General features: G+C 42.7%; 1 protein-coding gene across 1 annotated transcript in view; it reads right to left on the bottom strand.

Annotated features, from left to right (window-relative positions):
* FNDC1 (fibronectin type III domain containing 1) overlaps nt 1-16,327 on the bottom strand; it is a gene marked incomplete at its 5' end in the record, with an annotated part of 40,600 nt that extends 24,273 nt beyond the window's left edge. Inside the window, 10 exons of the mRNA XM_010020019.1 lie at nt 510-890; nt 1,798-1,909; nt 3,605-3,720; nt 5,472-7,832; nt 8,619-8,807; nt 12,119-12,226; nt 12,845-13,032; nt 13,573-13,687; nt 14,374-14,472; nt 16,118-16,327. Coding sequence (XP_010018321.1) covers nt 510-890; nt 1,798-1,909; nt 3,605-3,720; nt 5,472-7,832; nt 8,619-8,807; nt 12,119-12,226; nt 12,845-13,032; nt 13,573-13,687; nt 14,374-14,472; nt 16,118-16,327 — 3,879 coding nt within the window. The remainder of the gene's footprint in view (nt 1-509; nt 891-1,797; nt 1,910-3,604; nt 3,721-5,471; nt 7,833-8,618; nt 8,808-12,118; nt 12,227-12,844; nt 13,033-13,572; nt 13,688-14,373; nt 14,473-16,117) is intronic.
* Between the last annotated feature and the right edge of the window lie 711 nt (nt 16,328-17,038).

Here is a 17,038-nt window from a genome sequence, read left to right as displayed (position 1 = left end):
GACAATCTCTATCTGCAAGGGCTGGCAAGAGAACAAGAATCTCATTTTGCAAAAGCTGGTTTTACCATGGCTCAAACGAGAGACCCTTCCGAATTTATTGTGAGAAATGAACACAAAATAGACAAACCATATAGTGTCTTCAGGTCCTTCACTGGCCTGAAATGGAGTGAGGACTCCCTTACATGTGAGTGCTTTGACCACAAAACTACTGCCTATAGTTCTGCTCACATGCATGAGTGTATGTGACAAGACTGGATCCAACACAAGATCAAAGTTTTGCTGAAATCAAAGTATTTCCACAAAAAACTTCAGCTTTGGGGAAAATTAGTGTTTTCCACTGAAAAACCATTTAACACCCAAACCCCTCATCAGTTGCTCTAATCTCAGCTCCTACCTTACCACAAGGTTGGAAATCTTCAGAGGCAGATTCTTTCCTGCTTTACATTTGTGTAACTGTGCTGTACAGACAGCACAACCAAGGAAGTTCAAATAGCACAAAGGAAAGTTACCTTCTGCATTGCACTCTGGCAGGCCATCGAACCCCAACAGCAAGTTGCCTTCATCATCATACTGCCCATAGGTGCCTGGAGGACAGGTTGGGAGTGGTTTCTCAGTGGGTGGTTCAGTGGTGGTTGGTTCAGGAGTGGTAGTGGTAGTTGTAGCAATAGTTGTTGTAGTGGTTGTAGTAGTTGTTGTGGTAGTTGTTGGGGGTATTGTTGTAGTAGTAGTTGAGGGAGTGGTTGTTTTCTTAATCATTTCAAGACCAATCAAAGGTTTCCCTCCAAGGCTTATTATTGGCTTATCTTGTGCACTCGCTACAGGTTTACTAAATCTGCTGTGTCCAAACAAAGGTAATCCATCCGGACTCACCACTGGGGCACCCTTTTCATCTAGGAGAGAAGAACAAAACCAAAAAATCTCACCATTAATCCATTTCAGGATTATAGCATGGTATTTATCAACAGTAGATACCACAAGAGCACTGAGAGTGTGATTTACAGGCTCTTGTAACTAAGCTGACAAAGAAGGTTGTTATCTAGGACAGAGCTATGGCTGAGGAAGCTGGAAAATGGTTCAGAGAACCTCAGATAAACCACAGTGGTATTCACTTTTATCAGCTGTTTGATAAACACTTCTTGGGAAAACTGCAGGGAGGTTTCACTTCAGAATCGTAACATGCAGACAGTGCCTGCATTTAATCTAAGTCAGTCTTGTAACTGTTGATGAAAGGTATGATGAATCCGTATCCTGCTTCCTGACGTCAAACATGTGCAAGGGAAAACTGGGATGAGTTGGTGAGATGCTGTCACTCCAGGTAAACTTTTGGGCCAAATTCTGTGTACTACAAATATTCATGGCAACCAGTTTAACAGCGGGCACTGAATTTGCATTCAAGGAATCTATACAGGTGTACTGATATGCAAACAGCAGTGTTTTTCACAGATCACACACAGGGTTTTTCACTGTTCGTGGTCAGTTTCAGTGGGGAATAATTATTTCTATGTATACAAAGCACCAATACTTACTCTGTCTCAGGTCCGCAGTCCTTTCTAATGCTGATAAAAGTGAGGATTTGGGTGATTCTTAGTGCCTTATACTCCAGAGCCCTACAGGATGCTCCAAAGCCTCCCCAAGGCCTGCAATGTGCTGACTGCCTGATGGAGACCTGAGCTACAAGCAACTCCAAATGGCTTGCATGGGACCTGGGGAGGCCTGAAGTATTCAATAGCTCAAAGGCTTGTATCAGGTGCACAAAATCTGTAGATTTGTTTCTGTAAGAAGGAAGCTGTCACTCACCAACAATTGTACGTCCATCCCCTCCTAACTTCACTCGGAGAGGGTTGCCTTGGGAATCCTGGAGGTATTTTCCTTCAACATTTAACACAAGCCCTCGGTCAAGATCTACAATCTAAAAGCAACAGAGGGAGGCAAGTTTAGCTAACACAAGAGGAGGTGAAATAAGATTTCAAAGTAACAGAAATCCTGGGAAAATACAGTTGCTAAGTGCAATGTTCAGGAGCAGCTACAACACACACAGACTTTTAAAAGTGGGTCATTAATTGTATAGTAATCACTGAAAAACCACTGCTGAAGAAAGCAGATCCCCAGGAACTGGGCTCCAGAGTTGCATGACCATAATCATGCTGCCTACTGCAGCTCTCATGTGCAAAGGAGCAACTCGCTTGATTTTCTTGGGCTGCGCAACTCCTAAGGTGGATTTCTGTAACACTGATTTGAGTATGACCCTGAGTGCTTTTGAAGATGGCATTTAAAAGAATCCCTTTTTAAAAGAAAAATTAAACTAGTTAATTTAGATTGAAATGGCACTGAAAAAGTAGCTAAGATTTTAATCGGGGTAGGAGACTGAGGAAAAGCTTCTGTCTCATAAAACAAATCTGTCCAAGAGTTTGAATTGAATTCAAGAGGTAACTGCAGTTAAAACCCAGAGCTCACTTCTATTTCAACACAAAATAGCTGAGCTGTATGCTGGTTTAACCTGAGGCAACAGACTCTGAGCCACAGAACACACAAATGAAAAAGGTGTTAAGTGCTGGGAGGAAACTGGAAAGAGAATGTGAGCAGCAGTTCCAGGCTGGCAAGACAGACATATTTGGTGCTGGGGACATGACTGTAGCAGGAGGGACAGTACATCATGAGATCAGCCTCTGAAGCTGTCCAGGCCCCAGATGTTGACACAAATCCTCTTGCTTTACAAGGTGTTTGTCCTGCTTGCAGCAATGCCTTCCTCTTGTGGGGCAGAGAGAGAAGCCCCATGTCCTCCCAAGGACGTTTCTAGCCCACTTTCTGAAGCCTACTGAAAGGGTTTTGGGCATGCTTTTCAAAATGGCTCCCTGGAATGTGACGTATCTGATGCACTTTTTTACGATCCTCTAATGAAAACAGTAAGATTGAAGTGGCCATAAAATAACTGTTGTTTTGTGTCACACTATTTGTGAGCAGCTCTACTGACACCAGTTCCTTCCCCCAGTTGGCTGGTTATAAAGTCACTGGAAAGGATTTTAAAAGACAAGGTCTGGGCATGTAGGCACCTAGTGGGGCTTTCCTAGGTGCATTCTGAAAATACCACTGGGAACATGTCTGTACGAATGGCAAAATGCTGAAAGATATGCACGTATGTGCATTTTAAAGCATTGTGACACTTACAGAGTAACTCTGTATTTTGATACTCTTGCTCACAAGCTTCTCCCTGGAGTGTGAGCCTGGGAAAAGCACTGCCGAACACGTCTTTCCCAGCAGCTCTCCCGAGCGCTCCCCACTCACACTACGTGGCAGACAAGCTCAGAGTCACTGGAGAGTGTAAGTCTCACTGACTTTGAGGGAAAAATGTTACACTAAATTTATGGGAGTAATGCTATAACTGAAAATTCAAGCCACCAGGCTTTAAATGACACATGTAACATATTCAGATAGAGAAATGTAGAATTTCTCCTTAGATTTCAATTGAGCAGTAGAAACTAGATCACTAAGAATAACCTCGCTTTACAGCTTCATTTACTGAGGGCACTCACTGTTCTCTCTTAGTAAAAACGGAAGTACAATGAAAGGCCAAAGCATCTTGAATTTGGAGAGAAGGTCACCCTACCCACTTTGTTCCTTGAGGGCCATTGATTACTCTCTGTCCACTTGGTTTTCCATTATTACCAGGTATTATTTTTCCATTTCCATTTTTTGTTGTAAGATTAGGTCTGCCATTGTAACCTGAAACAGAAAACACACTATTCTGAAGGAGTCTGTGCAACCTACAAATCACATTCTAAAATGCAAAGAAATGCATTTTCTGACTGATCTGGACACAAACAAGACCGTAAAGAGCCACCACCACACCCATCAAAACAGGCATTCCTTTTCTGCTTGGAGCAACTGTTGTGACTCTGCCAGATTCCCACAGCTGACACAAGCATCTGAAATGGTTTCTTCTGAAGAGATTAAACACTCATGGTTTTTTTCTGACATGTTTATTTGGTCTTTTTATTCCCTCTTGGTTTTTTAGAGTAGTGCCATTTCTAGATGGTATCTAGAAATGGCATTACCACCATAAAAATGTGATCTTTGTAAACATTTGAGAGTGGGGTCAGGGAAGAAACCATTATTAAATACAAACACTTGTCTAGTCCTATCCTTGTACAAAGCTATAGTGATGAACTGAAAGGAGAAGGGACGGAAATTACCTCCTCTATTTTTAAGCTGTAAAAGGCAGGACTGTCCTTCTCTAGCTGAAAAAAAACAGTGCTACACAGAGGCACACTCAGCTCAGAAGTGGAGAAGCAGTGGCACTGAGCTGCAGGCCCCACAGCTCAGAAAAGGCAGCAATTTTCACATCCTAGCTCAGAGACTTGGCTCCAGAAAAACACAGATGAAAATATATACATATATTAACTAGAAGGAAAAAAGTAACTGAACACTCCTCAGCTATTAACTCCACAGTGGCATGGCTAACAGTAAGCTGGAATCCAACCTCCATAGAGGAATCTGTTGGTCTTTCATACCACGCATCTCATCCTCCGTGGTATTATTTAAGGTTCACTCCCATCTTAAAGATCTGCAAGCTGGTGGACCTCTACAATACTGAGTCTGACTAAAGCATAGCAAATACAGTAGTCCAGCTGCATGGTTCTCACTCTACAACAGTGAGGCTACATTGAACAAACCACTGTTATCTACATATAGCATAGAAGGTATTTACTACAGGTCACTCAACGCTAAGCTGGATGTCCATGCACTGGAGGAAGACAAAATATTTCTCTCTAGTAAAGTGACTGAGACTGTCTCTATAGGTGGCATGGGGAACACTTGACGTGTAATGGACCCTCTATTCCAGTACCCAGATCAGCAGATATTCTGACAGAAAGCAAATCTCTAACATTTGGGGCAAACCACAGGCATTAAGGGCCTGACTGTCACATGAGCAGTTCTCAACAGGAACATGCAACCCTGAGCTGTCACTTAAAAAAAAGATTAGAGTGGCTTAAAGTTTAATTATGGAAAACAGGATAACAGGACATCATGAGGAAACACCTTACTGCCTAGGTGTGGGCAAGGTAGCACTATATAACCTGCAAAAGCCTTTTAGTAATCCATACGATGAAGAGCAGTATACCTGAGAGGTTGTCATATTCTGAGGACAAATGCACTTTCAGCAAGCATTCACTGAAGTCACTGCTCAATAAGGAACAGAGGCCTTTTTCCAATTTAGTACCTAACTCTGCCATCTCCTCTGTGGATCATGGGATCCTGTGCAGATAAGAACACAGGATCAAAGGGCTGGGGGCACTACATTACACCAATTAGGCGATGTCCTCCAGAACTGGGCTCCCTGAGAACCACCAAAGTAAAAAGTAATACATTACACTAAATAATTGAACCTGCATTGTGATGGAGGACTCTTCATCTAACTGCTGATCTTAGGAAAAACACCATTCAGTGATACCACTACAGCAAAGACAAGATACCTTGTCTATAAGGAGGTCTAACAAATTGCCGTTGGGAAGGATTCCATAGCCTGGAGTTCAGTAGTCGCTGGCGTGGGGACAAAGTGGAAGAAACAGTGGGAGAAACAGTATGTGCGGTAGTAGATGCAGAAGAACGTGGCCAGACAAAGCTTGGTTTAGATGGGGTATGCTTGTTAGAGGACTGAGCAATCCGTGATGCGATGGCAGAGCTTCCTGGTGACTCAGGAGAAGACATTTTTAATGTTGGAGTTTCTTCTTTCTCTTCCTCTTCAGAGCTTACTTTGTGAGGTAGAAGAGTGTCCATAGATTTCCTCTTATTGCTAACAGTGTCATCATATGTGTTTTTGTTACTTCTAGATATAGAAGGAGACAATTTTGCTGCCAAAGATGTGGGCTTCCCTTCCACTTCTTTCTGATCATACTCACTGTAATAATCATCCTCTTCATTAGAAACTGACTGACGAGATTTAGATGAGAAGGAAGGAACTTTTTGAGGAAGTTCAGCTTTGGGCATTTTTGAGGGCAACAAGCCATACTTCTTCTCTGTTTGGGACACTGTTCTTGTAGCAACCCTTGAGCGAGAAGGTAATGAAGGGTGAGCTTGTCTCAAAGAAGTGGATGACAACCTTGGGTTATATAGGTTGTCTTTTGCTGTATCACTGGCAGAACTGGAGTCTGGCTGAGTAAGTTTTGGTTTGTTGGAAGGTACCTGAGAACCTGGATGCTGTTGCTTTGATAGAGGTGAACTTGAGCTTCCCTGAGAGAAAGATGCAGGTAATCCTCTAGAAGGGGACACCTCTTTAGGAAACACAGAGCGGCTGCTTACTCTGTCACTGGCTTCTGTTGCATCCTCCTCATCATCTTCCTGCAATTCTTCATTACTCTGGGATGAGGCATGAGATGGGAGGCGCCGGCCCCTTGAATGCAGTAAGGAACGACTGGTTTGTGCCCTCTGTGGAGACTCTGAGTGGGAGGTCTTCTCCACTGGAAGATGAGAGGAGAATGCCTTTTTAGGCAAAGATACACTTGGTTTTGATCGAGCAAGCATTTCTTTTACTTCTTGACTGTCTTGCTCTTCAGGCTTATGTTTGGAAAGAGAAGGCTGCAAAAGAGAATGCTTTTCTGGAGCAGCTGCTCGACTTTGCTGTTCTTCTGAGTTGGAGTGGGGTGACTTTTCACCATGTGTCTCTCTGAGGTGAGAATCAGAATCGACCTGAGGATTTCTTCTCTTGGAATAGATTGCTGAAGAAGACTGCCTGGAAGAGGGTCGAGAAGGAGATGAGGAGCTTGCATCTTGTGAGTCTTCCCTGTAATTCTTATCAACATCTTTTCCATTGGATTTGGCACTGGTAGAGGAGCGAGACCGAGGTGAATTTTGACCAGAAACAGCAGACTTCAGTGGGACTGCCACTGCAGCTAATTTAGAATCCTTCCACGTGCGAGAACTGGAGCCTGAGGGAAGCCTTGTTTGCTGTGATCTAGAACTGGGCTGTACTGCTCTGTCCTCTGCTTCTTCACTGTCAAATTCATTATGGCTGTCACGAGCATGGGAATCTGCTGATTTGGAAGAGGGCTGAAGTGAATGACCTAGAGAGCCAGACCTGCCGGGATGGCTTGGGACAACCTCATGAGAGATAGCAGACTGACGATTTGATGGCAAAGCAACGTGACCAGGCTCTGAAGTTTTAGCAGCTGCTTTCACCAGCATGGGGTCTGGCTTTCCTTCCACATTACCTGCAAGACCACTATTTTTGGTGGGCAGAGGATGGGAAGAGGTTTTAGAAGGCACATTGGTGTTGCTTTGCCTCAGTTGCTTTGTTTCATTATCTGTGTATTTAGGAACAGATGAGGCGGAAGATTGCGCTGATGATGGCAACCATGCTGGTGGCTCATGTTTCTCTGTACTTGTCTGCAGTGACACCTCTGATGTGTGGGTTTGAACAGAGGTCCTCCCCGAGGCAAGGACAGGGTGGACTGGCCGACTAGGGGACAAGGGTCTAATATTCCTCCTCTGATCCTGGGCTTTTGGTGATGCTGGAGCTTCTTGGGAGGAATCGTGATCATCTGTCACCTCAGTGGATTGGAGATCAAGTTCCAGGTCTTCTGTCTTTCTAGAAGGTAACTGAGATTTACTCAGGACCCCTCGAGTCAAAATTTTGTTCTTATATTCAGAAAGAAGACTCTTCTTATCACTAACACTAGGCGAACGAACAGATGATTGCTTAGAGGAAAGTGATGGCTGGACTTTTGAAGAAACAGAAGAAGTTTGAGAAGGAGATGAGCCAGCATTCCTGGCTTTTTTAGCCTCTGAACTGTCTGGAATATTTGTTTGTTGCTTAGCAACCGAATCTTCAGGAGCAGCTGGGGAGAAAAAAAGTGTTTATTCACAACAATAGAAGCAGCACAAAAAACTGATCAAGGGAGAAACCAGATAGCAAGAACAACTTAAGAGAATATGAGACAATAGTTATTTCTGCATTAACCAGTCTGTGGAGTCTGGCTGAGAAAGTTTTGGTTTGTAAGAAGGTATCAATGTGGAATTACTGCAGCTTGGGTAAAACTTAGAGCAATTATTACCAAGTATCTAAAAGCAGGGACTGCAAACAGCAGTGGAACTAAATCTTCAGCAGAGCTTAGTCATGTTGATGGCATGGTGCTGCATTATCCCATCTGAGGCTGTGGACCACATTTTTTGTTAACTTAGCAAATCTTCTGTCCCCACAACAGCATCTTTTTGGCAAGAAGCAAAGACAAGGAGTGGTATCTAAGTAAGCCACTCTAAGTGACTTTCAAGAGTGGGTGTTGTCAGGAATAGTACAAAGACCCAAAGCATTGTATTCTTTGACCTTTGGATAACAAGAGCACATAGAGTTTTCATGCAGGAAATAGAGTATGGCGTGCCTTTATTTAAGATGTTAAAATGTGCATAAAATGCCCTTTTACATGCTGCAGAGTGACAAATGTTTATCTACAAGCACCTATTTGGACAATACAGTGATGAAAAGAGCTAACAGAAACAGTATTAAGGAAGTAGCATCACATAGGTTAGATGGAGTGCAGAAGAAGCTAAGCCAGGAAGAATTAACGCAACTGGGACCTAGGCAAGAATGAGTGGACTACGCAGCTGGTGCATAGCTTGATGCTCACCTGCTGGGATGGCGACACTGAAGGCTTTAGATTGAGGACCTGGTCCCCTCCTGTTTGCTGCACGGATTTTGAATATATAGCGTTCCCCGGCCTGCAGACCATCTATTATGGCTGATGTTGTAGCTCCAGAGTAGGTGATGGACTTGGCTCCAAAAGGCTTGAGAGCCGGGGCGTATGAAAGAATGTATTCTGAAATGATTTGGCAGACGGTTGGAAGGAGGAAACTGAAAACAGTCCTGTTTCCAGCGGACAGACTGTATGGGTAGGATGAATTAGAACGTGCATTACTAAAATTAATACACTAGCAATGCACGTTGAGTCAACAGCTGGAGTATAAAGACATGAGAGAGAGAGATACATATATATGTAGGTAACTTAAACATTTGTTTATCTTAACAGACAAAACCAAACCACATCAATGACCTAATGACTGAGAAAGAATACGTTAGCTATCGCTTTGTAAAAATACATAAGAAACAATGCCCATCAGAGTAAAGCATCACAAAGAGGAACCAGATTCCAGAGAAGGTAGGGGGACATGAGGAAGTGACAGCACTAACTGCTGTGTGGTTTGGTGATCTGCATCAGGAGACCTTTTTGTTTCTGGACATCAACTAATACAAGTCAAAAAAATGAGTCATCTGAAAAAACCAAAAAACTGCCCTAAATCAGAAACAACAGAAGGAACCTACAAAGAGAAAATGCACTGGAGGCAGAAGACATTGCCAGGAAAATATGCACTGTCCTACTGCTTGTGGAAATCTAGTCTGAAAGACTGCAAATGTTAGGTAGTATGTATTTCTGTGATCAGAATACCCTGAAGAACCACAAGCAGATTTTAGATTCTCCAAGAGGAATTTTGTACTTCGTGACTAGCTACCAAAATATCTGCAATCAACAACACATGATCCAGAGACTATTATTCCAAAACATGACTTGCTCACAATGGTTGACGACACACAAATTGCGTTGCTGACTGTAGTATGTACACAGCAAGTAAGAACGTTAAAAAATTTTCTGTCCCACAGATATTATTTGGGAGAAGAAAAATATGGTGTATTTACATAATTATTGTTCAAGACATCAGTATTAAAATCAGGTGACATTATTCATTACTGTTAATTACTTTCTTATTTTACATTTACTACACAGCCTTGACAGCTATAATTGTACTGTACTTTAAGACCCTAGTCATGCAAAAACAGCTCTGCCAGTCCATTGTGGTGAAAGTCTACCAGCTCCAAAGGCCATGTACTCATTCCTCAGCAGTGCTGAAGCCTGAGGGGCATCCCCATGAAAACACCAAAAATTTACTTTAATTTTGGAAACAATATTACTGCAGTCAAATATGAGTATTTCCAGCTGAGTCGTTGCTTAGAGGGGTTTTATCTGTAATCCACAGGTCAGCAGGTAAAATTCATGCCTGGATGATTGAGGTTCTTATTCAGAAAAGACATTTCTACCAGGAAATAACAGCACTGCATATCACCAAAAAAAAAAAATGGTAGCAATAGCATGCCTGTCTAACAAATCTAAATCTGACACATTGTGCTTCACCATAGCCAGGGCCAAACACCACTGCAGAGACAGGAAAGCAAGCTCTTGCTGCCACTTAAGAAATTCACCCTGTTCTCACCTTTCAGTTCTGTGGTACCTGTGCTCTGTATTAGCTTTCCGTACTGAGAGAAATGGCACCCCTATAGAAATAACTGCAGGCATGAAGAGGAGTTTTCCCATTACACTCCCAAGGAGTGCAGGTAAGATCTCAGCCATGTCCAGGCTTCCTTTTCTTTTCAATCCTCTGCAAGAGGCACAGGTATAGAACAAAAACAGGGGTTTGGAAATAAATTCCCAGGGCTGCCAGTTTTCTCTTTCTATGCAAAGAAGCACAGTAACATTTGAGGAGTCACAGTGCCATGATGGGAAAACTCCAGAACATAAAAAGAACTTTAAAAACAGGGAACTTATTTTTTTTTTTTCTGAAAATGAGCCCATATTCATTGTGTTAAGAAACAAGTCATGAACAGGGTATCAAAATCCAGGGAAAAAAAGTCATCAACATTTTATATGCAAATGCGTTTAATGCTTGGTTGGAAAAAAAGTCGATGTATTAGAAGGCTTTTGATTGTTTTGTTTTGTTTTAAGATACACGGGAGTTGCCTTAATTGCAGAGGCACTGGTGTAACTTTGGGTAACTCTCAAATGGCTGCTGGAGGGTATTTTATCCCATTAATACGTGATACAAATCTATAGAAGGACAGGATTGAAAAAACAAAATGACCAAAAGACAAAAATTCCTGATCACTGTGTGCCATCAAAACAATGAAATCACTGAGTTAGCACACTATGAAGTGCTAATTCAATGATTTCATTTAGCCAGTATAAATATCACTTTTGTCATTTATTTAGTTTAAAAACAATACCTCTCCTGTAATACTTTATACTCAAGAAAAACAATGATACATTAGACACATAAATGTGTTTAGCCCTTGAATATCAGGTATCTTTAAAATGATTGCCTTGGACGAGTCATCTGAAGATCAGCAGACAAAAAATGGACAAAGGGCTACAGACTGTTCAAAATTAGGAGCAGATCTGAAATTTCAGATAATGTCCTTGCGTAACCCTACTTTAAAAAATAATAATTCTTGGACAGAATTGCAGCTCCACTGAAGCAATTGGCAAAACTCCTGCTGACTTCAAAGAGGAAGGAATTCCACCACTGCCCTGAAGAACACATAAAGTAGGTCTAGTATGCAGACACGGTGCACTTCCCTCCAGGCCAAAGATTTTTCAAATCCTGGGATACTACAGTGCTGATAAGGCACCTCCAGAAACTTGTGTAACTTGAGAACACAATCTGTCAACCACTGGAGAATGGAACCAGCTGAAAAATCAGCCTGGTCATTTTCAGGGGGGAAAGGTTAAAAAAAAACCACCCAGAATTTGTTTTGGGTTCTTTTCTTTTTTTTTTTTTTTTAAATTCTATGCAAGTAAACAACCACCAACAAAGCAGCTTTATGACCCTGTACAACAATGCTACAGTATACAAGGCTTATGTGTGGTATCTGTTGAAACCACTATTTGCACTTGCTTCTTAAGCTGAGGTTTTCCTTCTGTGATAAACTAGAAATAAAACACAACATAAACCCACTCACTTTCTTAGCAACTACCCAGCTTTTCCTTCTTCACCTAACTGTTACAAATCCTTTGGGAAACTTCCTTCTTGAGCTCCATTTTGACCTGTTTATTAATGGAAGAAGAGGTAAGCGTGCATGCGTGACACCCCAGGAAGGCCTGTGACACCCCAGGCACCCAGTGATGATGGCTTCCCAGCAGTGGTGTGAAGATGTTGGGCTGGAAACAAGGAAATTTTGGTTGAGTATAAGCCATTGTCAAGTGAAAAACTGGCAGTCAGTGGTTCCATCTTGCTGTGGAGCAGCAAGGCTTTGAGAAGACTAGCTCCTTGAGGGGGTTAAAAAATGACAGCGATGACTTACCTTTGACTTTTCCTTCACTCTCTGGGAGAGCATCCCAGGATGCTGCTACAGATGTTGGTTTCCCCTTTAGCGGCCAAACATCTAAATTTTCAGGTGCACTGGAAGGAGCTGAGAAACAGCCGTATGCAGAAGAGGCAAGTAAGAAAAGTTGACTTTCACAGCACACACGTTTTCTCATAGCAGAAAATACTATACAGCCATTTCAAAGATAAATGTGAAAAGCACACATGGCCCAGGTCCACGCATGCCTCTATCACGTCTTTCTACCAGGCTCCTGTGGTGAAATATTATTCCATACATTTAGTTACAGGCTGTCGTCACAAGGCTGCTACTGTGGCTTATCTGGTAAGTAGGGTGCTATGGACCACTTCCCTGTAACAAAGGGGCCCCACAGCTTCTCTATGGTGGAGGCAGGATTTAAATCTGCTGCCCCCAGAGAGGGACAGCAGCCAGGCTGTTCCCCCTAAAGGAAAGGGGACACACAGCTGCAGGGGTCCAAGGTGTTGACCCTTCCATCAGAAATACCCAAACCATCTCCCTCTGTTGTCACATGCCATTGTGCTCTCCAGGGCACTACTGCAGGGATACAGGCAACAGCACCAAGGCTTCTCCCATGTTCTCAACCCTCTGCTACTCCCGGCAACCACTTATTCGGGCTTTCCCTCAAGTCAACCCTATTTCACTGCTCAAGCCTTGTGTTACCACAAGGATATTCTGAATACATACCTGCCTCTGGGGTCCGCTGGTAAACAGACACGCTCCATTTGCCTTCCTTTTCTCTCTCTAAGATTTGGACTGCAAACTCATACATGGTGTCTGGCACCAGATTCTCCACCAGCGCCCGTCGGTTGGACACCTGCTTGTAATCCCACCTTGCTGATTCCCCCTTTTCCCGATAGCGAACATTGTATTGCCTGGCATCAGAAACACATGAAAACAAAAATTCACACATTGAAACCTAGTGTTAGCAGGGCCAGAGAGGGATGGAGGTGCTCTCCCCTCAGCTAGCCTGCTGGGGCTTACTGGGGAACTACCAAACTGCAAACAACAAAGCACCAACACCACCAAGAACCAGTATCTTTTAAGCAGACATTTTTGTGCCTTCCTCTACTGGAGTCTGATTGCTTTCACCCCAGGGGACAAACTGCTCTTTCCAGCCTCTTACTCAAAGAGGGGGGAAGCTGCAGGGCTTTCTGAACCAAGCCAGGCATCCTCCAGGAGGCAGGGAGAGTATATCACCCCATATCCACTCTGATCAGGTTTCTAACAGCTTCTCTCAAGCATCCTCTACCAGCCATTGACACAGGTACAGATACGCAAATTCCTATACCCTGAGCTAAATTATTCTCATAACTAACTGTAATTAAATAAATGCAAAAGCAATGAGTAGTGTGTTCACCTGCAGCAGTTCACCTTCAGTAGGCATTCAGAAAAGAAAACACAGGGTTAACTACCTATTTGCTGCAACCTTCTGTTTTTCATACAGTGGGTCTGTCCAAGCAACGAGCACAGACTGAGAGGACATAACTCGAACAGTTACGTCTTGTGCCACCTCTACTTCTTCCTCCTCTGAAATAGCAAAACAAAATAGCATATCAATAAGAACTTTGGAGTTCTCATAAAAAAGAGTAACTGTCTTCAACTGACATGATAATATGCACACAGCACAGATGTATAAAAAATACAGCTGCAGTGGAAAAGCAAGTACATTGGTTACTGATGGTACCCCATGCTGTCATCGTTTCTTCTGTTAGTTGCTTGCTTACAAGACCAAAGTGCTAATATATTCTACAGTCCTTCAACAGGCAGGCAGCAGGGAAGCAAATTTCACTTCTTCCAATCAGGTTTTTAATGCACAGGGTTCTCAGACAAGTCCAGGTTCTCCAAGCCAAACAGGTACTACACAAAAGTAGCTGAGAAGTGGCTTAGGGACCTATTCACAAAGTTTTTGAGCCTTTTCATGCAGTTATTGCAGTGCATAATATTTGCTGATAGCTAGAGAGGACCAGGTAAAATAAAAAAACAAACAAAACCCCAACAACAGAAACCCCAACCAACTATGTTGCAGAATTGTAGCACTTTATTAATCCTGCTTGAATTGGAGAAGCAATTGGAGACGTCCATCAAGCTTTTTCATGCACAGAGAAGAACTTAGCAGCTCCAGCACCAATAGACTTGCAGTCTAAAAGTCATAAAGCTATCACGTTGTGTTCAAATGTCTCCATGAATTGACAGCAGATGTAGAAGAATCATACCTGTGACTTTTCTTTTAGTTAAAGATGACCTATAGACAGGTTGGCTCCGTCCTTGGGAGCTCCTTGATGGCAGCGAAACCACATGAACTGACTCAGAGGCTGTACAGGCAGGGAGAAAACAGAGTAATTCCTGTAAGTATCTTCAGGCAGAACTCTGGTTTATTCTTTTCTGAGATACAAAAGGAGGAGCTTACTTGAAAGTTAATTTGTTTAGAGCCACAGCATTTATGTCAAAGGGTTCAATATGCATGCAGTAAGAACAGTAAAGATCATACTTTAGAAGCAGGAAAGGAAATTATTATCATGAAGAGACCAGTACAAAAGTCCTGCATTCTAGGATTGAGTTCTTCTCCTGATAATTTGATTATTTAAACATCATTTGTTCTCCCTCTTTAAAAAGACAGCACAAACATAATGAAAACAAGAACTAGATGCTCCAAACCACGTTACACGCTATTTATCATTAAGATTAAGTTCACTACTGAACTCCCACTAAGCCCATGACAAGGTTTCCATTGACTTCTGTAATGCCTGGGCAGGGTGTCAGCCTGCAGAGCAGTGGTAGGTGCTGGGCATGAAACAGGAGAGCATCTCCCACACGTATGTGTCTCAATCCTGTCACCTTGGCACAGATGCTTGAGTCTCACCTCCACATGTGGTACACAGAAAGATGCAAAAGTGAATACTAGAGAAGGGATGAAAAGTGAAAAGGGAGAATAAAGGATAAAGGTGACTCACGAGTTCTCTCTCCTTGGATAAATGGAGATAAAGACACGCATTTAATACAAAACCCACAAAGCAGAAGGGGAAATAGACATTCACACTGCAAAGCCAGGAATTCTGGCAGCCACGTGTGATTTTGGATCCATCACTTACTTTGTAACCCAAGACCAGATTAGCTGTGGGACAGTCTGCCAGCCTACAGGAGAGATGTTGAAAGAATGAAGCAAACGCACCCAAACAGCACAGGAGCAAAGCAAGACTTGTTATCGCAGACCTAGCGCCTGCTGGGGCAAAAAGTGCTCAGGCAGCACAACAGAGACAGGTCAGCCACAACACAGGGAAGTGACACAAATAGCACAAAGGGAAATGCTCAGCCTCTGGGGAAACAGGACTGTTGCAAGCCCCATTGATGCTGTTAGATGGAAAATCCTTTAAATCAAGGGCAGGTGATCTAGGGCATGACCATCACAGCACAGCAGGGCAGGGAGAACAGAAGAGGCCAACCTGACTGTCTCAGAAGTCCTTCCTGACCAGGACCCCATGAAGGAACTGGAGAGAATGTGGACACACAAGTGTAACACTCTAGTACTGAGCCAATGAAACAATTTTAATGGTAGGTGTGGATACATTTAATTAAAGCATTATTTTTTCTCTCCACTGGACTGAAATAACATAGGAACACAAGGCATAAGCAGAAGACAAGAAACAATGGATTTCAGAGTGGTCCCACCACCACAAGCAAGGAGAAAATGTCTCTTTTCCTCAGCTCCTGCCTCTGCTGTTAATAGGAGTAACGTGTTCTTTAACAAAGCATCAACTTCTGCAACACTTTCTATACTGCTCATCACATTTTCTGTTTAAGAACATGTTAAAGAATGCAATTATAGTTAGCATTTTCATTTATAGAGAGAAGTCGTCTGATGCCTATAATAATATGTGTTCTGTGATCACCTAGCAGCCACGGGGGCTAACAGAAGCGTGCTAGCTCAGCTAGATATGCTATCAGGTAAATCTGACTCACCTAGTTTTCGTACTTCCTGGTTTTGTCGCTCTTGCAGCAGTGGAGCATAGCTCATCCTTCGGCTGCTCTCTCCGTATCCACGGAGGTAACCTTGGGATCTGCTGCGTGGACCCCTCAAGCCTGCTCCATAAGGTGGCTTCCACCGAAAAGGTAACTTGCCATCTGGAGACTGGGCACGCATTCTCAGAGGTCTGTTTGGCATGTCCTTCTCTTCAAAAAATAAGTAAACACACACAAACAAAATCCATCACTGTTATTATGGAGCACGACATGTATGGCAGCTCGCATGTCTGCTGTAAGCACATCTATTAAATAACATCAGAACAAAGAACATAATTTTATAGATTTTTAGTTTTGCTATAAAACCCAGCTGAAATAACAACAAGTTTCCCAAGTGGGATGTACAATACTCAACAGCATCTTTTCCCAGGCTCTATCAGACAGACTGGTGCAAGACACTGAAAGTGAAAACATACTGTAATACAAGGACTCCTGCCAGAAACTGGGGATGTCTTGTAGCTTTCCTGTTTAATCTTTTCCTTTTCTTCTCTATTTTTTTAATGCCCTTACCCTAGTTCAGGCACACCAGCACATTTTTTTTTTTTTGTCAAGTGCTAAAGTTCAGCATAAAACAAAGCACAGAACCTTTCAAACTTTCTTTTAGAAAGCAATCCATGTTAAAAGTGAGTTCTCTTTTCCTAAACCCATCACTAATGGTCCTGCTTTCTGACAGCCTCGTATTCAACAGGTCTGTTCCGCACATGCTTCAACCCTTGACTTCCCAAACTCCCATTATACAATCCCCTGAGCATCCAGCACTGAAACAAGTACTTTATGTGAGTCGTTGATTTTTGTATTTGCTGGCAAGTTGGCAGTATCCTTATACAAAGTGATACTGATGCAAGGATTACTTGAGCACCA

The sequence above is a fragment of the Nestor notabilis genome, unplaced genomic scaffold (genome assembly GCF_000696875.1).
Source record: "Nestor notabilis isolate BGI_N333 unplaced genomic scaffold, ASM69687v1 scaffold14508, whole genome shotgun sequence".
Lineage (NCBI taxonomy): Eukaryota > Metazoa > Chordata > Aves > Psittaciformes > Psittacidae > Nestor > Nestor notabilis.
The sequence above is the reverse complement of the archived record's forward strand: the minus strand, read 5'-3'. Positions and strand labels throughout refer to the sequence as shown.